Source organism: Tricharina praecox, assembly GCF_024521635.1.
Source record: "Tricharina praecox strain CBS 144465 chromosome Unknown BZA05scaffold_41, whole genome shotgun sequence".
Classification (NCBI taxonomy): Eukaryota; Fungi; Ascomycota; class Pezizomycetes; order Pezizales; family Pyronemataceae; genus Tricharina; species Tricharina praecox.
In genome coordinates, this window is record NW_026250443.1 from 38386 (window position 1) to 57379 (window position 18994).

At 54.5% G+C, this 18994-nt stretch overlaps 5 protein-coding genes across 5 annotated transcripts; 4 read left to right on the forward strand and 1 right to left on the reverse strand.

Moving 5' to 3' along the window:
* Positions 1-1427: 1427 nt before the first annotated feature.
* Positions 1428-2503, reverse strand: BZA05DRAFT_412418 (uncharacterized protein). Its single transcript, XM_051485097.1, has 2 exons — positions 2196-2503; positions 1428-2138 (listed from the first exon to the last, which is right to left on the reverse strand). The coding sequence occupies exons 1-2, from the start codon at positions 2404-2406 to the stop codon at positions 1564-1566; spliced, it is 786 nt and encodes a 261-aa protein (XP_051335008.1). The 5' UTR covers positions 2407-2503; the 3' UTR covers positions 1428-1563.
* Positions 2504-3986: 1483 nt separating this feature from the next.
* Positions 3987-5310, forward strand: BZA05DRAFT_449233 (uncharacterized protein; the record flags this gene model as incomplete). Its single annotated transcript, XM_051487335.1, has 4 exons — positions 3987-4105; positions 4170-4394; positions 4517-4636; positions 4692-5310. 4 exons carry the CDS (start codon positions 3987-3989, stop codon positions 5308-5310), a joined length of 1083 nt encoding a protein of 360 aa, XP_051335009.1.
* Positions 5311-10312: 5002 nt separating this feature from the next.
* BZA05DRAFT_412420 (uncharacterized protein) lies at positions 10313-10585 on the forward strand. The gene has a single exon (XM_051485098.1). It carries the CDS (start codon positions 10322-10324, stop codon positions 10568-10570), a length of 249 nt encoding a protein of 82 aa, XP_051335010.1. The 5' UTR covers positions 10313-10321; the 3' UTR covers positions 10571-10585.
* Positions 10586-12551: 1966 nt separating this feature from the next.
* Positions 12552-14414, forward strand: BZA05DRAFT_422584 (ergosterol biosynthesis ERG4/ERG24 family-domain-containing protein; the record flags this gene model as incomplete). The annotated part of the gene is made up of 4 exons (XM_051485798.1): positions 12552-13438; positions 13565-13593; positions 13623-13752; positions 13805-14414. The coding sequence occupies 4 exons, from the start codon at positions 12552-12554 to the stop codon at positions 14412-14414; spliced, it is 1656 nt and encodes a 551-aa protein (XP_051335011.1).
* Positions 14415-15633: 1219 nt separating this feature from the next.
* BZA05DRAFT_464017 (major facilitator superfamily domain-containing protein) lies at positions 15634-17472 on the forward strand (the record flags this gene model as incomplete). Its single annotated transcript, XM_051487722.1, has 4 exons — positions 15634-15965; positions 16057-16147; positions 16224-16499; positions 16568-17472. The coding sequence occupies exons 1-4, from the start codon at positions 15708-15710 to the stop codon at positions 17470-17472; spliced, it is 1530 nt and encodes a 509-aa protein (XP_051335012.1). The 5' UTR covers positions 15634-15707.
* Positions 17473-18994: the final 1522 nt, after the last annotated feature.

Consider the following 18994-nt stretch of genomic DNA (forward strand, 5'->3'; position numbering starts at 1 on the left):
ACATGTGTAGCGGCATCGGTACACATCGCACCGCAAAGTTCGTGCGTGAAGCGTCTGCAGGTGGAGAGGCCGCTGTACGGTCATACGGTACGTTCCGGTGGCGTTTCAGCCGCTGCTGATGCTGCTGCTGCCGATGATGCTGCTGCGGATGCTACTGGTGCGATCTGCTGGTGCCATCTGCTGGCGAGGCTGATGCTGCGAGGTACTCTACTGCTGCGAGGTACAATACGTACTGCTGCGAGGTGTCACCCGGATTTGGGGCGGTGTCTCACCCCCACCAGGACCCCACCAATTGGCGGCGAGACTGCGGGATTGGGGTGGGATTGGTGCGGGATAGGTGCGGTGTTGTACCGGTTATTGGCTATACTGGCTATACGGCCTATATGCATACTATCTATACCACCTATTACGGTGAAATAGTAATGCGGTGGCGTCTCCCGCTCGACTGCGCAGTGAGCGCGATGGATCCGCTGTATGTATAGTAGAGTACCTGCGCCGGTGGGTCGTTACGCATGAATGCATGCACTGCCTACCCGACCAATAGCTGTGCACAAACAAACCGCTCCAACGCTCGATAGCCAGTCGTCCAACAGCTGCAGGGACTTTCGGGTTGAAAAACGCCACTTGGAGGTGGTGTTCTAACTATTACTGATTGTTACAGCATGTTATCACAGCGCATCACTCACTCCACGGAATCTCATCTGAAGATTCCTAGGATTTGCAGACGGGAACTCGGTCACGGAGGATAATGTCTCACGTCTACAGTTTTCTTTCGAAGTCGAGGGCTGAATGCGGCCCATGAAGTGACTGTTGGAGGTGAGCCCCTGCCGCGCCCTAGAGGGCTGCGAACCTACGGTGATGCGGCCGACCTGCTCGAGTGGACGTTTGTGGGAGGGGCTGAGGTAGAGTACGTAGATCTGCCGTCTCTGAGAGCGGTACGGAACTTACCCGAGTGCTTGCCCCCTCGCCGAGCTGATGCACTGGTACTCTACTTGAAGGCGAAGCGGAATCTGCCGAACACAATCGCCCAACAACTCATCGGTGTCCAGCCGAGCGTGTGATGCACGGGAATTCCCAGCCGAGAGTCGTCAATGCGGCAGTTGCCGCAAGACAGAGGACGGAGGACAGAACGCCCTCCTCTCTCGCCTACATACGCACACCCATATTCTGCAACGTAAGTCTTACACTGCAGGCTTCGGTTCGTGTGAGTGCTCGCCAGTGATGCAAATGATCGGAAGTACATTCCGTAGCCGGTTGGGGGCGCACCAGGTTGGGAACGGTCCGGCTGGCACATAGTAAAAGAGAGGAAATCAAGTCGTGAATGAGATCAAGTCGTGAGTGAGATCTTGGAAATAACTATAAGCTCCAACTCATCACCTCCACCATTCTGACGACGCAAGCACTCGGTCTCACTACTGTAACCACAACGATGCTGTATATTCTATCCCCCTTGGACTGTACGGCAACGCGATCTAGGTACCATTGGAAGAATTCCACCCCAAGTCGAAACCCAAAACAATCAGAAAGCAGAATACACTCTGAACAAGAAATCCCAACACACAGCTACACAAGCTCCCACTCATCGCCGCCACCACCGGGCATGTACGTCACGAGCGGTACCTCGGACTCCCAGGTTGCGTCTGAACAAGTGTCCCACATGACACCGACAACCTTGTTTACGAGCGTGCCGAATTCCCAATGCGTATCTTTGGCGCTCATTTCCAGATGGTTAGTTGGCCGCTCCGAGACGGAGACGTACTTGCGGTTGTCTGGGTTGATAGCCCCGGGGGTGAGCGTCTCTGCAACCGCGCGAACGCTGACCTTGTCCAGCCTGACCAGCACCACTGGCGCGCGGTCGGCGTCCGAGAAAGTCCCGGTTCTCGTGATGCAGAACTTTGTGCGGCGCGAGACGGAGGTGCGGATCTGATTGGCCCAGACGTACCAGTAGAGATTTGGCTGCCGGCGGTTGCGGATGAAGTACTCGCCGCCGCTGATCCAGTCCGGGCCCAGCTCGGGGTTCTGGATGATCGGCCACGTCGAATTGCCGTCGCCGTTCGGTAGCAGCTGCGTCATGAACGTGTTCTTGAACTGTGGCAGGTCGTTGCGCATCTGGAACCGGAGGATCGACTCCCACGACTCTGCATGTGCACGGTAAGTAATGCGATCGAAGCATGGGCTGGTAATGATGGACATACCGGGCGAATCGTAGCACCAGAATTGCGCCGACGTGCGAATCAACACCGGAAACAGATGGCGATTCCCGCTCTGCAAATCTTTTAGGTCGCGAAACAGTTCGTCGGCTTCGTATCTGGAGCTGAAAGTGAGGAGATAGCGACCGTGTTTGGCAGAAGCGTTGTTATCGGCGGCTTTCGTCCACTTCAGGAACACATAGAAGAGGCCAGACATTTTCGCTGGGCCGAGTGGGCGAGGCTGATACAGGCTTACTACACGACGGTGAAGAGTAAAGGGCCGAAGAGAAACGTTGAACTTGAAGAAAGTGGGGTAGATAATAGTTAGTTGATTAGGTTTCCCTCCCCGCTATGTTCTCATGTACGAGGTACATGAACTACTCTCGTGCCAAGAGGCTCGGTGAAGCCTGATTGGATGGCTGTCGTACCAAGCTGCGAAACCAATCAACAAAGAGTGGATCGATGATCGCCAAAAGAAAAAGGTTTGTATCACAATTACCGAGCATCGCGAATGGAATAAATCTTCTTAAGCTGGAGAGTTGCTGTATGAGCGATCAGAGGGTTGCGTGTAACCTTTCAGAGGACTCAGGAGTACTACTGACGTATCGTTGAAGGAATCTGGCGAAAATGAAAGATGATGAAGAAATTGAGGTTGTATTCAACTTCGAAGAGCCATCTAATATGGCTCACCTCCACTGCCTACGACGTTCGGTGTCACTCCATCCGTCATGCGACCTGTCTAGATCATGACACTGTCTACCCATACACCTCCCCGCCCCCCGGTTTCCTCGCCACTGTCCAACTCGACTTTCACCGAGCGGTCCGATGTGGCTTCCCCTGCCCTCAGCCCCGGCCTGTCTCTATCCTATGTATTGTACCTGCCGAAATCACGCGATTAACAAACGTTCACGCGACGAGCCATATCTCATGACTCACCTACGGTCCTGATCGAATAGGTACTCTTTACCGCCAGCTCCACGAACATAGAAACTAAATGGAACCAACCGGTTAGGCGGAAGCTTTACGATCATAGAGAAGTATCGAGCACTGCACATTAGTACCAACTGCTGCTGCGTGTATGGGCGATGCGGCGAGGAATTCAAGGTCTGCTATGTCCGTCGTCCCGTCGGAGATGCCAATGACATGAGATTACCGATTGAGCAAAGATTTATAGTAGATAGCAGAAAAATCAGTGAATAGGTACCACTTCTTCCTGCCGGGTAATGATATCGTTGGTACAGATACACACGGCTCCTTCGTCGCCACGTTGCTTTGTGGGCGAGTCGAGTCATATCACATGAACCGCCGGCCGGGTGGATATGAGTGAACGTCCCGGATGATCGTAGAGATAGTCTGAGACTCGTCTTGATATTGCGTATACCGGTATCCAACAGTTGTCCGTACGCACGGCGTCTGCTGCGACTTCCTCGCCCGTTCCGCTCATCACCGGCCGCATTTCCCCAGCCGCGTTTCTGTATGCACAAGCCCTTGCCCCGATGCGCCATGTCCACATCACGGCCGGTCCACAATCGGAGACCGTGGGCTCGGCAGCATGTTGCCACCACTACCACTGTATTGCATCCTCCACTCTCTCTTCTCCTTTCTACTCCTTCACCTTTGAATACGAACTCCCGTCACACAGCAACTTACCGCCAACACCTAAACAGCAACCGCGCGAGATGGCCGAACAGACTTTAAGCAAACCTCTCGGTGAGTATGCGCACCAGCCTTCGGCCCCCGCCGGTTGTCAGCTTCTGCCCCCGAACGACAAAGGTCTTTCTAAGCTGGACAGCCTCAATGTCAACATACACCGTTAGATCGTCAAGCATCTTCCGCTGGTTTCCACCCACCCTCAAGTTGGGTAGTGCATCCAAGTGGTTCAAGGAGCTGGCCGACAGGGAGTGCAAGAGTCAGCTGTATCTGGAACCGCCTGTTGATGACCTTCCTCCTTATGGGGGGGGATGATGGTGCCGACATAAGCGCGGACATGGTTGAGGATGATATCGACTGCATCCATCCCGTCTTCTCCCGAATTGTGATTAAGCTAATGGCCCCGTTCCTGAGTGTCATCATTCCGGGTGTGGGTGAGCATAGCACACCCTTGTTTGGGCTTGAAGTGCAGCATGCCTTCGCCACTCGGCCGGCGGTCAAGTCGCTCAAGATTCGGATTCTCGCCACGGGTCATATGGGAAAGCACTATGAGGTGTAATGCGAGATCGTACACAGCCAGGCAATCACCATCAGCAGTCTTCTTCAGCAGCTGATCGTGTTATAAGTATCACTTCGCTGCGTGGGCAACTTGAAAGTCATGCTGATTCGTGACATAGCTTGAATCAACATGCGTTCCCGTCCATCTCGTATGCCGAGTGGTTCGGAGAAGACGTCTGTGCCACCCATGGGCTCATGCCGAAGAAGGCCATACTCAATAGCGAGCTACTCAGAGAGGAGTATGTCGCCTTCTCATCGCCTCGCTTGCTGCACCTTGGTTGACAGGAATGATAGGCTCCCCCGTGTCTGGTTCGTAAATCCGGATAACCGTCGCGAGATCCACATCGATCTCAACCTCGACAGGTGCTTGAACGACAGCATGCCGGAGACGGAACCAGAGCCCCGCGTTGCCTCCGGTAGAGTCCCTCTCCCAAGCGAGCTCAGCACCGAGAACAGATTGGACATCACCGACGACGTCCGGGGAACCATCCCACCTAGCACTCCAGCTAGCCTTCCTATTTTTCTCCCTCTCACGATTATCCACCGCCGCTCGCCCTGTATCGTGCATTACAGCTCCCCCAACGTCGCCAGAAACCTCTTCATAGAGCTCAAAACAAGAACTACTACGTACAGATGGGACATCACCGACGCCGTCCCCTCTAGCCTTTTTCCTGACAGCATCACGCGTGTCGGCGCCCCCTCGCCCGCTGTACTCGCTCATGGGAGATCCCCCGACATCTTCAGAAACCCGTTCATCGATTTCGGCACAGGAAATAATACTAGCTACAGATGGTACATCATCGACGAGGTCCCGGTATCCATCCGACCTAACCCTCCCGCTAGCCTTCCTCTTGACAGGATCACGCTTGTCTGCGCCCCCTCGCCCGCTGTACTCGCTCATGACAGCTCCTGACACCCTCGACACTTCCAGCAACGGAAGCGATACCGAGAACGAATGATGGGGGAATAGAGATGATGATGATGATGATGGTTTTCTGTCTTTCTGTGTTTAGATTGGCTGGAGCATAGAATAGAATAAAAGCGTCAGAGGGGATAACGGAAATTCGATACCTGCTATTGTGACTGTGACTTTGACTATAGTATCCCGCTTCGTTTGAATGTTCACGTGCGTAGGTGTAGGTTTTGCGGAAGTTGATGTGCATACCTATTCGTTATGCCCCAGTACTAGTGTGGTGGTGGGGCAAGAGAACGATATCTCGACCACTTTATAGATACCTAATGTAGCCGCCACACGACCGAATACGCGTGATATAATGTACACTAGAATCCGAATTCAAAAAATTATAATATTCTACCAAGAACTGGTGCTCGTTATATTTATAATACAGTAGAGTTCTCGAATCTCGAGAACCAACCGCCGGAGGATTTCGTGTCGCGGCAGGGGGAGCAGCGGGGAGCAAGCGGGCGAGATACCGTTGGGCGGATTCAGTGGCCGTGACGACTTTGTACCGGTCACTACACTGGGGACGGGACTGGGGCGGGACGTAAATTGTAATTGGCGGGGCAGTGGGATCATGGCGTATCACTCGACAGTGCTGCCACTTTGTCGATAGGACGATAGGACGATGGCCTGACTGCCCTTTGTAAACTTGTTGTTTCTTGTCACGATCCAGCTACTATTGGGTCTGCCTTGCTTGCGTGCCGAAGGTATGCATCGATACTCCGTGTACCGCTGGGCAGTGGGGCGGCAGATCATGAGATATCACTAGACAGCACTGGGACTTTGTCGATGGGACGATGGAACAAACACCTGACTGCCAGTTGTAGACTTATTGTATCTTACCACGATCTAGCTAATGCATTGTAGCCCGCATGGAATCAATGATTAAACACAAAAAGCCTGTTGCTAGAGTATCTCGTCGGAATTCTGGCGCAATCCTCTCGGAATTATCTCGCAATTCCCCCGCTATGGCTAGTCACTGGTAGGATAGATTATGGACTCTGGAGGTCTGCGTAGCTCGACTCTCGAGCGCTAAAGGTGCAGTGGCAAAATGGGGCGTTTATCGGGACAGGAGTGTTACTAGACTTGTGTAATTTCAGCATCGCTTCGGTATTCCGATAGAATACCGAGCTCAACGGAATGCGGATTCATACGAATGGGCCGTGCGTGAAATCCTGTCGTCTTACTAGAGTTGTGACAGTGCAACGTTTTTACAATGCACATATTTCTGAAATACCCGTGACAGATGCCTGATCGTATGACTCCGTGAACCTTCCTAAATGCTGCGTTTGTAGGTAGGCTTATGTACCTACTTTAGGTGGTGCCGTATTGTTTCAGCAACGATCCGTCACTGTTCCATTGTGACGACGACGTGTTTTGCGAGACCACCGGTTCCCAATACAACGTTGTGAATACCATACCAACACTTTCGGGCCTCGGCCACAGAAATGCAGTCTTAGCTGCAGTTGGCACCCGCCTAACTACCGACCGGTTTCAACGCAGAAGCCGGATTCTACATACAGAACTTCGGTTTAGTACGGTACCTTCTACTACTACTGCTCCTTGCATTGCTCGACTCGCCGCGGATAGCGTTTCTTCTACTGCCCCCCCATACCTGGTACTCCGTGAACCGCTCTGAGCGGCCGATCATGAAGTATCACTAAACAGCACTTGCACTTTGTCTGTTGAAAATATGAGTGAGAGATTATTCAGTTGCTTTATTCATTCGCAGAACATAGGGGATGACTAGATAGACATACTAGACAGAAGCAGAAGAAGAAGCAAGTATGAGAATAAACAGGATTCTGGAGGCGCACTCGACTTGGCGCATATGACCATTATGACAAATGTGCAATATCTTGGACGAGTGACGACGGTGGCTTTTCAACCAGAATGAGAAACGCAACATTGTCGATGGGACGATGGGACAATGGGAGGATGGTCTGGCTGCCCGTTGCAGTCTCTTGTCTCGACCTAGCTACTAGTAGGTCTACCTGGTTTGCGCGCTGACGGTGTGCATTGGGAGGGGTAAATCATGAGATATCACCACACAGAACTCACACTTGTCGATGAGGCGATGGCCTGGGTGGTAGCTATCCGTTGTTTTCTCTTGCCATGATCTAGCCACTAGTAGGTCTACCTAGCTCGAGCGCTGAAGTATACTCCGTGTATAGCTGGGAGTGGCAAATCATGCGATATCACTCACAGAACTGGCACTTTGTCGATTGGACGATGGCCTGGCTGCCTATTCTTAGTGTATCTTGTCGGATATCTCACAATTCTCACAGTTCTCTCGCTCAGGCTGGTCAGGTCATTGGTGGGATGGATCATGTGGCATGGAGGTCTGCCCGGCCGACTCTCGAGCGCTGAAGGTATCTACTTCCTGGCCATGCAGATAAACATGCTTTTCCTTTCCTTTATACGGAGACTGCATGATAGTTATCTACCCCGAGTCAGGTCGGAAGCAGAATCCAGAGTCCAGACGCTTTCGATTGCTACACCATGACGACGACGACCACCACCACCGCCCGTTCCCTGCCTCCAAGCCTCCAAGCCTCCAAGCCTCCAAGACTCCAAGACTCCAAGACGTTGAGACTTCAAGACCCCAAGACTTCCTAACTCTAGAACTTTAAGCCTCCAAGACTCCAAGACTCCAAGACTCCAAGACTTTGAGATAAGCATCGCCATTAAGCATCCCCTCTGCCCACTGCCGACTACCACCAGCACTAACAAGTAAAAAGTAAAAAGTAGAAAGTCCCACGTTCGAGATAGCCTATGTAGATAGAGATAGCGACGTCACCAGCCGAAAATACTCGTTGAGACATTGGCGGAAGGCCCCTGTAAGCCTGATCGGATCGCTCCAGGCAGCGAAGAGGAGGGGGGTCGGACGGTGGGGAGCACCATTCACGACGATCAATCGGTACATACATACACTCCAGCCGGCTACTCAGCGGTGGAGTACAAGCCAGCGAACCCACCTAGCCCAGCGCCCAGCGCCCAGCCGCCGCGTGCGCAACTACTAGCCGCCATATCTATGTTCGCCAGCCGCCCGCCGCCGCCCGGAGTCTCGGCGGCGCACGTGGGTCAACGCCGAGCTCAGGTACGGGACGATGACGGCAGGCGATGCTCTACTAGTGCTATATACACGCAGCAGCACTCGCGCCACAGCCACGTGGGTACTCTAATCGACTGCCGCGCGGTGCGGAAGCCACCTGCTCCATCACTGGCTAGATGTGTATTTACCTAACTATCGCAGGATTCGGCGGTCTGGATGCCATGGCGTGTATGTAAGGTGGTTTTGCCTACATACCGTACTGGTTCCGCGTTCAGTGTTCACGGGTCACTCGTCTTGCTCAACGCTCGACGCTCGTTCCGTAACTTCTGTTAGCGACTCGTGAGGGTCCCGTGTTTGGGACGTGGGAGTGTCGTGCTGTTTCTGCTGTCCCCAGTGTCCTGTCCTCTCTTCTCCATGTATGCCACGAGTACCGGTAACCGTAGGCGGGGTGGGAACTTGGAAGGCGGGGAGGCGGCTGATGGCGGGATTTCTTTTCTTATCTCACTGCAGTGGCGTACCTACAGGCTACTACTCGACCACTAGTACGCGGGGATTGTCCCGTAGCGGAATTTGCCTCCCATCGCTCGTCTTCCCCACTCGTCAGTTCCCCGCTCGTCTTTCCCGCTGCCCATGCCTCGAGTCGCTGGCGTCGTTTGAACTTGAGCTTGCGGACGCCGGATTCACGCGGACGCCGGAATCACGTGGCCACGCCGCCACGCAAATGGCTCGGCTTCCCCGCTCCCCGCTCTTCGCTCCGCCTGCGGACCTTCATAGAGCAGTCTAGTTTAGTCTAGTCTAGTCTAGAGTACATAGAGTAGGCAGTGGGGTGGCGGCGATTCCAGATTCCAACGCGACGAAGAGAACGCCGCCATGTGGTGTTGTATGGCCATAGTTGAAGCTGCAATCGACCGCGACGAAGGAGCAGATCATCGCATCCGTGTGAAAGATCTCGTCGCCACCTGTGTATGCACCATACCCACCACCGACCGACCACCGCCGCATCGTGAAGAAAGAAAAAATCCCCGCAAAAAATAATAAGAATGAGCTTCCAGCAGCCAGCTTCCCCGCCCCGCCGCACCCCCGCTCTTCGGCCGCCCGTGTGGGGGCTGGACTCTCGACTCTGGAGCCCGCCCCCCGACTCCGCACGCGGCACAGCCCACCTTCCTTGCACCTGGCACCAGCGGCCAAATCCCAGACCCCAGAGCTCTTACATACTCTAGTCTTGGAGGCTTGGCTCAGCCCCTCAGATAGTTACGGTCGCACTCGTATCCCCCTCCCCCGTGTCGCCGGGATGTTGTATTACCTACTCTACACCCACATACCCACATGCCCACATACCCAGTGCCCACATACGAGCGGCAGTAGACGTACGTGGAGGGATGAAGGATGAGGGATCATATTACTCTGCGGTATGGTATATAGAGTGCCGCACATACGAGGATGGGGATGAATGGATAAACTGTGTTGTGTTCCTGGCATTAGCGAGCTGCGATGAGGTGGTGGGTGTGCGGGGAAAAAGTGGGTAGGTTTGGTCGGCGAGGGAGGTATCTACTCTAGGTACTCTGGAGAGAAAGAGAGAGAAGCGGTGATGTGTGTTCTTTCTTTGTCGGGGGATGGAGGAATACATAGAGGACGGGATGGCGAGGAATTCGAGAGGGGGCGGAGAGGGCGAGAGAGAGCGAGGGAGGGGCCGGGTCGACGTTTAGACCGTTCTGTTCGGATCTCCTCCGTCAATTGCCTCCCGCTACGCCTATCCTCGTTGTGCCTGCCGGTTTGGGACAGGGCTGTGCTGGAGGGAGGACTTTGGAGTCTGGAATTTTATTTACGAATTCTTTTTGTTTTGTTTCAGTATCTCATTCTGGTTTTATTCTTCAGCTTTTATTTCGTTTCGAACATTCTCCTCTGCAGATGCGAGGACGCGCCGGCGTCGCCAGCTTACGGGCTCATTCATTCCTCCATTCTTTCCTTGTTGCGGCTGGGGCTGAGGGGGCTGAGACAGTCAAGCCGGGAGATTACGTTATCGCTTCGTCTCTCGTTTTGTCTTGTCTGTTGTCTCTCGTCTCTCCTCTCGTCTTGTCTCGCATCTCACGTCTCTACGCTCGCCTCCCGGTGCCCGGTTTCCGGTGTCCGGCATCCGGCCTCCGGCCTCCGGGGTAGCGGTCGAGCGCTCGGAACCACCGCTCTCGGCGCCCAGCCGGAGGTGGAAACGCGTCCGTGCACTGGCCAACGCGCGAGGCGAGACGAGACAACGAGGCTTGGATCGCGAGCGACGGGAGAGCCACAGCTCAGGCAGTTCAGCCACAGACCGAGCCGCTGGCAACTTGTAAGGAGATGCGCTGCTGATGCTGGCGGTGGGGGCAATTGGGCAACTCGGGGGCCAGAACACTCTAGGTACTCTATTGCGGAGTGGCTGGGCCATCTTCCCGGCCCCTCTCTGTAGAGTACAGATGTATGCAGAGTGTGCAGAGTACTCTACAGTGTACCGTAGATACAGTGTGCTCTATTTTATATTCACATAGGAGGTGTCTGGGTACGGGCTGAAGCCTGGACTTTGAAGCCTGAAGCGCGTGAGGAATCTTTCTTTGTTCGTCTCTCCTGAAGGCCCACGCTCTGCCGACACGACCGATTGACGTCCCTGAAGAAGTGGAGCAGTAGTGAAGCTTGGTTTCCCGGCAGATGCTCGATCCGCCCCACGTATCTAGACACGCGTAATTCGGTAGGTAATTGATTCCCAGATCCCAATCCCAATTCCCAATTCCCAATCGCGCGAAGCCATCGCGCGAAACCACCGTCCGCAACAGCAGCAGCAGCACGGACCAACTTCAGCACCGTCCGACTCCGAGCCTCAGACTCCTCAGACTCCGTCCAACTCCGCCGCACACACAGCACACACAGCACACACACAGCACACACACGGACGTCCGACACACACGCACACACACACGATACATACGCGTGGACTCCGCTAAGGGTTAGTGAGTCTAGTGGGATTGCTATGGAGATATCCCAGCACAGCACCGCTCTGTGTAGAGTATGCTCCAAGGAGATAGTTCCATCGCCAGCAGCAGCGGGCGGGTGGCCAACCAGCCAGCCAACGAACGATGCTCACTGCTGATGCTGCGGCGCCTGCTCCGCCGCATCCAGATGCTGTGAGGAATATTTATTTTTTGTGGCTGTTGTGCTGAGGATTCGCGTGTAGAGTACAGAGAATATGCGGATGAATGGGATGGAATGTGATATGATAGGTATCATACAACGTATTGTACTTACGCAGGTGTGATGCGATGGTGTTGCTTCGCTAGTTGTAGATACCGTAGCTTTGCCTGCTTGCTGGCTCATGCTTCTCTATTCGGTATTCGCTGTACTGCCTGCTTCTTCCTGCTCCTCCTAATCCTCCTCATCCTCATCCTCCTCGCCTCGTCTGCTGCTTGGCCTGTCTTCAGTTTAGCCCACATCTCGATAACTAGCTCTGCTCTATCTACGAGTACTCCGTGGTACCGGTCCCCCCAATCCCCCCATCCCCTCCCCCCCCTTCCACCCATCCACCACCCCTTCCCCAACCCCCAATCCCGCCGCCTCCGCTGCATACATACCAAGAAAAGTACCAGCCAATCCCACCATCCCCCAACCGGTCAGTGGTCCCCACAAAACTAAAAAAACCCCCTTCCTGCCAACCCCTTCGTGCTCGCTCGCTCCTACCCCTTCCTTCCTTCCTTCTTCCTTCCCCTTCATCTTCTCTCTCCCTTCACATCTCCTCCAACCCCCAACAATCAATCCTTCTTCCTTCTTCTCTTCTGTTTCTTTCCCCCTTCCATCTTCAACTCCTACATCCCACTCCAGTTCGTTCCAATTGAGTGGTCTTCTTAATTCTCAATTCCCCGACAGCCATCTACCGCAACCTCATCCCGACATCACCATCTAGCTCAGCTCGATCCTGTCGCGTGTTCTATCCTGACACCTAAACACACTACGATCCGAGAAACTCAATTCTACCCCTATCCTCCTCCGACTGCGATAACCGCGACTTCCATCCGCTGTGAACGCGGCGCGCCCTCCCCCCAGCTACAGAAGAACGGGCAATCCCACTTGACCCCCCTAGCGTAACCGCGAATCGCGCATCGCTCACTACACAAACGCAATGGCCGCCTTCTTTTCCGGCGCACAAGCCGGAGAGAAGCTCCTGGATGCTTTCCCATCTGCCGCTACGCTGGTCGAATTGAAGGACGACAAGCTTGACGACCGGCCAAAGACGAAGACCAAGACCAAAACCTCAAAGGCGCCTGCGAACGGCAAGACGGCCAAGAATGCCACCAAAGAGGTCAAACTCAACAAGGAGCAGAGGGAGAGCGCTCAGACTACTACTCCGACAATCGCGGCGGGCAAGGTCGGTCCCGAGTGGGGACGGTTCAACGGCGGAACGTGGCTCGGTGCTCTCGGCTGCGGTGGAATCATCCTCATCTGCCCCGTGCTCGTGATCCTGCTCCAGATCGCCTTGTTCTACTTCAACGGCTCGATCCTGAACGTGTTCCTGTCGCTGTACGAGCTCGGCCCCGTTGAGTTCACGGTTCGCTACGCGCCGAGATACTCGCAGACCGCCACCTTGGGATACGTCGCGTGGCTACTGTTCCAGGGCTTCCTCTACATGTGCCTTCCGTCCAAGATCTGCTACGGCCAGCAGACCCCCGCCGGCCACCTCCTGCCCTACCACATCAACGGACTCTACGCGTGGGCCGTCACCCACATCGCGTACTTCGCCGGCTCGTACTTTGGCCTGTTGGACCCTGCCATCATCGCCAAGAACTGGGAGGGTTTGATCATCGCGTTCAACATGTACGGTTACATCCTGCCGCTGATCGCCTACATCAAGGCGCATCTCGCGCCCACCCACAAGGATGACATCAAGTTCTCAGGATCCATGATTTACGACTACTACATGGGCATCGAGTTCAACCCCCGCATCGGTGCTTGGTTCGATTTCAAGCTCTTCCACAATGGCCGTCCCGGAATCGTGATGTGGACTTTGATGTAAGTTGTCACTTTTTTCTCTCTTTCGTTTTCCATTTTTTGCACGCGTTAGCGTCGCGGTTGAAATCGCTTGTTCGCGACGGAGTGAGATCGGATCTCGCATCTGGTTCCGTAGTTTGTTCCTAGGGAGATCTCGCGTCGTGGTGGGGGTGGGTGTAGGTTTCGTATGGATTTGGGCTGACAGGGGGCAATGTCAGCGATCTCTCGTTCGCCGCGTACCAGTATCAGCTCCACGGATTCGTCAGCAACTCGATGATCGTCGTCAACATCCTGCACGCGTTCTACGTCGTGGACTTCTTCATCAATGAGGACTGGTAACTTTCTCCGCTCTCTCGCTCGCTAGCATGGCCGCTGACAGTTTTCAAGGTACCTCCGCACCATCGACATCTGCCACGACCACTACGGTTTCTACCTTGCCTGGGGATCCATGGTCTGGCTGCCCACCGTCTACACCCTCCAGGCTCAGTACCTCGCGTACAACCCGTACTCGCTGTCGAACTACGCCGCCGCCGGCCTTCTCGCCACCGGAGTCTCGGGCTACGCCCTCTTCCGCGCCGTCAACTACCAGAAGGACCTGACACGCCGCACCAAGGGCGAGTGCAACATTTGGGGCAAGAAGGCGGAGGTGATCAAAGCGAAGTACACTACCGCGGACGGCAAGGAGCACGAGACGATCCTGTTGTGCTCCGGCTGGTGGGGCGTCTGCCGCCACGCCAACTACCTCGGCGACCTCGTCCTGAGCTTCTCGGTGTGCGCTGCTTCGGGACTCGCCACCCTCGGCACCGGCGTCGATGGTCTCGATATCTGGCAGAAGGGCGGGTTCATGCTACTCCCTTGGACCTACGCCATCTTCATGACTATCCTCCTCATTCAGCGCTGCATTCGCGACGAGGAGCGCTGCAGTGGCAAGTATGGAAAGACTTGGGAGGAGTACTGCAATAAGGTCCGGTGGAGGTTGATTCCTGGCGTGTTTTAAGCGTCTGGTGGCGGGTGTTGGGGATGGGCGGGCGAAGGGGACGGATGTGGGACAGATGGACGGTGTATGGTGTACAAAGGGTGAAAACCAGTGGTTGTCTGTCGGTCTGTCTGTCGGTCTGTCTGTTGGTCTGTCTGTCTGGCAATTCTGAATTCTGTCTTGGTCTTTGTTCGGTCTTTTTCGCAGTCTTAGAGCGGACGATAGAGTTTTCATAGTGACTTTTATTATACGTCTTTTTTCCTTTCATTTTATTTTAGAGAGGATAGAGGTGAGAAGGGGGTTTGTTGGTGTGTGTTATGTGTATTCCGTCCTAATGGTTTCTTCTGTTTGGCTATGGTGGTAGGGTTCGGTCTTTGGTTTTTTGTTATGTTTGTGTTGTCTGTTTTGCCTATCTCTTGAATTGGCTGCCCGTGAGGGCGGGTGTGAAAACCGCAATACGATTGCGATGTGTCGAAGGGTAATGCAAAAGTTCTTTGACTGTCACTGTGCAATGGCGAGAGGTGTGGGGGTGATGTGACGTGAATGTGACGACCTAGATGTGATGCTTCCCTATACAAGTACTTATGAAGGTCCATCTCGATAGGTAGTCTGATTGTATTTGCTATAGATACGGCCTGTACACACAGTAGGTACGTATCGCTCAACTCTTGGTCTCACCACTTTACCAGAGACGGGCTACCAAGACAATGTACATAGAGGGATATTCATGAGATCTCACGCACAGCCCAGCCGCCTACCTAAGGATGCACGTATCAGAGATTCAGAGTAGCAGGCCGTGCCCACTGCCGTATAGCGGGAAGCACTTCTCGCAATCAAATGATTACATACGCCAGTGGCCACTCAATCACCGGAATTAGATCTTTCACGTTTCAACGGTTGTCACCCGGGTCACGTCATCGTCGTGCAACACATGGGCCGAACCGTGTGCCACCCGCTTCCCGAACCGGGCACAGGTACAGGTACACGCGGAGGTACGGCCGGAGGCGCAGGAACAGGCACGGACACGGGCATTGGCATGGCATTGGCACGATAACTAACCCACCCTCCCTTCTATATAGGCCGGCAGGCGATATCGATAAGGGACATACTTGCAGTGGGTCAGCAGTAGTAGCAGTGGCAGTGGCAGTGGCACGCAACATTGAATACCCCGCGGTGTCCAGCTCCCAGCTACACCCAGCTACACCGAGCTCCTAGCCGTTCACTGTCTACTGTCCACTGTCCGCACCCTTCCCACACCCTTCCCCACCCATCCCTTCTTCATATCCTCACTGCCCACAACTCCCAAGTCCAAAGATGTCAGCCTCAGCCTCCTCCACACCCCGCAAGCTACCGATGTCTCCCACCGATGACGACGAACACTCCTCGCCACCAGCCTCCTCCCAGTCCCTCGCCAGCGACGTCCCACCCCTCGGCGCAATCCCCGACACCTCCGTCGACCCCATCTACGCGGCCAAGGCACACGCTCTCAACGCCGCGATCCAAGAGATCGGCATGGGACGGTACCAGTGGGGCCTGTTCTGCGTGGCGGGGTTTGGGTGGTTCGTTGATAACGTGAGCTACTCCCGTCCTGGAGGGGGGATGGAGGGTATGGTGGGGAGGCGAAAGTGGGGGAAGTGGCTGATGTGCGAGAGGGGGACTGTAGCTGTGGCCGCAAGCTACCGCGCTTATTCTGCCGGCGATTATTGCGGAGATGAGGCCGCATAGGAAGGAGATGCTTGCGTTGGCGCAGAATTGTATGTTGTCCTTGGTTTGACAGGGGTGGGGTTAGTGGTGTGGCGGGGCTGGCTGACGGTGGTGGTATGTGTGCAGTGGGCCTCATGATCGGTGCTTCGTTCTGGGGTGTCGGCGCGGACATCATCGGCCGGCGGTGGGCGTTCAACCTGACGCTGCTGATTGCGGGGGTATTCGGTGCGGTTGCGGGGGGTTCGTCGAGCTACACGGGGGTGGCGGTGTTTGCGGCGCTGTGGAGTGTGGGCGTCGGCGGGAATCTGCCGGTCGATTCTGCGGTGCTGCTCGAGTTCCTGCCGGGAAGTCATCAGTGGGTGCTCACCGCTATGAGCCTGTGGTGGGGGATGGGGCAGATCGGTTCGTGATCCGTGCATGTCCACGTGGGTGCGTGCTGATGGGTGGGCGTGATGGCTGATGATGAATAGTCGCGAGTGCCGTCGCGTGGCCGCTGCTCACCCGCTTCTCGTGTCCGTCGACCGGCCGCTGTGATGCTTCGCAGAACATGGGCTGGCGGTACCTCCTCTTCACCTTGGCTGGACTGACCCTCACCATGGCCCTCCTCCGCGTCCTTTTCTTCCGTCTGTACGAGTCCCCGAAGTACCTCATGGGCCGCGGTAACGACCCCGCCGCCGCCAGTGTCATCGCCAAACTCTCGGACTACAACGGGCACCCGACAACCTTCACCGCGGAAGCCCTGACCCGCCTCGGAACGTACCACCCTTCCTCGTCCACCTCTCACATCCGCGCCCTTTTCAGCACGCCCATGCTCTCCGCCAGCACGTCGACGATAATCCTCCTCTGGTTTCTAATCGGCACGGCCTTCCCTTTGTATAACTGCTTCCTACCCTACTTCCTCTCGCGAGTCTCAGGCAGCACCTCACAAGTCTACCGGAACTACCTAATAATCGGTGTGTGCTCTTTACCGGGCTCGCTGCTCGGTGCAACAATGATCGAGCTGCCCTCTCTCGGCCGCAAGGGAGCAATGTCTTTGTTCACGCTCGCTACAGGCGCATTCCTGTTCGCCGCGACCACTGCTCGCACGGGGACACAGCTCCTCGCCTTCAACGCCGCGTACGCGGTCACGAGCTCCGCTATGTACGCCGTCCTGTACGCCTACACACCAGAGGTCTTTCCGACTAAGGATAGGGGCACGGGAAGCGGCCTCGCGGCGACGGCGAATAGGATCGGGGGCGTGCTCGCCCCGCTGCTGGCTATGGCTGCAGACCTGGATACACCTGTGCCCGTGTATGTCTCCGGTTCGATGTTTTTGTGTGCCGGCGTGGTTATGTTGTGGTTGCCGTTTGAGAGTAGGGGGAAGACGAGTTTGTGAGGTGGATTGAGGGAGGGTTTGTGCGTGCGGGTACTTGCTTGAATATGATTGTTGTATAATACCATGAAATGGCAGAGGATTGTGGATGTGGCATAACTAGGCGGGAAGTAGGCGGGATGAAGTGAATGGATGGGATCATGCGATGGCACTCGCTTGTATCCATCTTCTACTGGATTTGTATTCGAGGTTTGTCGGATCGCTCTATGCTATGACAATAGCACGAAATGGCGTATCTCAGGAAGAGGATCTCGGACACAAGAAGTGACCGCAGCCCAGCTCTTGTGCGAGCGGAGACAGTTCGCCATGTACCTGAATTTGTACATACTACGGAGGAGGAAGGCTACATACGGGAAACCTAACCCAGCCCAGCGACGACCACCCGCTGCCTACGAGTATCTACTATCACCAGCTACTCCGACCACGCCCTCACCAGCGAACGACTATACTGGACCACGTACGTAACCGCTGACTGACATAAACAGAGCATCACGGAACTCTAAGTCGATCGATCGAGTGATGTAGTACCTACCTAATGAATACGCTTCACCTCCACCGCCGTGTCTGTCTGTCTGTCGATATTACTATATAATTCGTCCCTACTTACTCAGTAACGCGCAGGCGTCTGATCTGATCGGACACTTCCGCAAAGCAGCAGCTAGGTGGGTAGGTAGACTAGGTATTGAGAACATCTGCAAATCTTCGATCTCGATTCTCGAGGGATCCACTGCAGTGCAGCCTCACACTGCACCCGTTTCCGCGTCGTGGTGTAAGTTGTAAGTATTCCCTGAATAATGTAATTTAATGGGGAACCGGCACTGCATGGTACGTACTACTACTACTACTACTACTACTACTACTACTACTACTACTACTACTACTACTACTACTACTACTACTACTACTACTACTCGTAGCCTTGGGCATCTATCTGGTACGTTACGTCACTGGGATGCGTCGCGACGAGGTTGAAATGATTCAGTGTCATTGCGGATGTACATATTGTTTATTATTTGTTATTTCTGATAAATTGAAAGAGAAAAAGAATGAAGAAAAAAACAACAGCGATCGGAAACCTTAAGACTCCTACGGCGGTCGAAAGTGAGTATTTTGCATCTCCATAAAACTGGAAAGAAAAGAAAAACATATTCGCGATAAAAGTGAAAAAGGAAAACAGCCCCTCAGCCTTAAGATTGCTCCTCGTCCTCCCTCAGATTTCTCATCTCCATCCTCGCATTTCTCATCTCCATCTCCATCCTCGTCCATCTCCTCTACTCGCCATAAATGATAAAAAAGGAAAGAAAAGAGAAACATATCATGACAATATCACCCCGTCTGGCCCCCGATTTCAAGCCTCTGTCCCACGCGACTTGCATCGTGCGGCCGATGTACGATTCTCTGCCCTCGCCGTGCCCTGTCCCGACAATATATGCGCTCGCCAAAGAAATAAAGCTACGGAAGAACAGTTCACTCCTCACTGCCCCCTGCCTCTTCAACAGGTGATACCATGAAAGAAAGTGTGGGA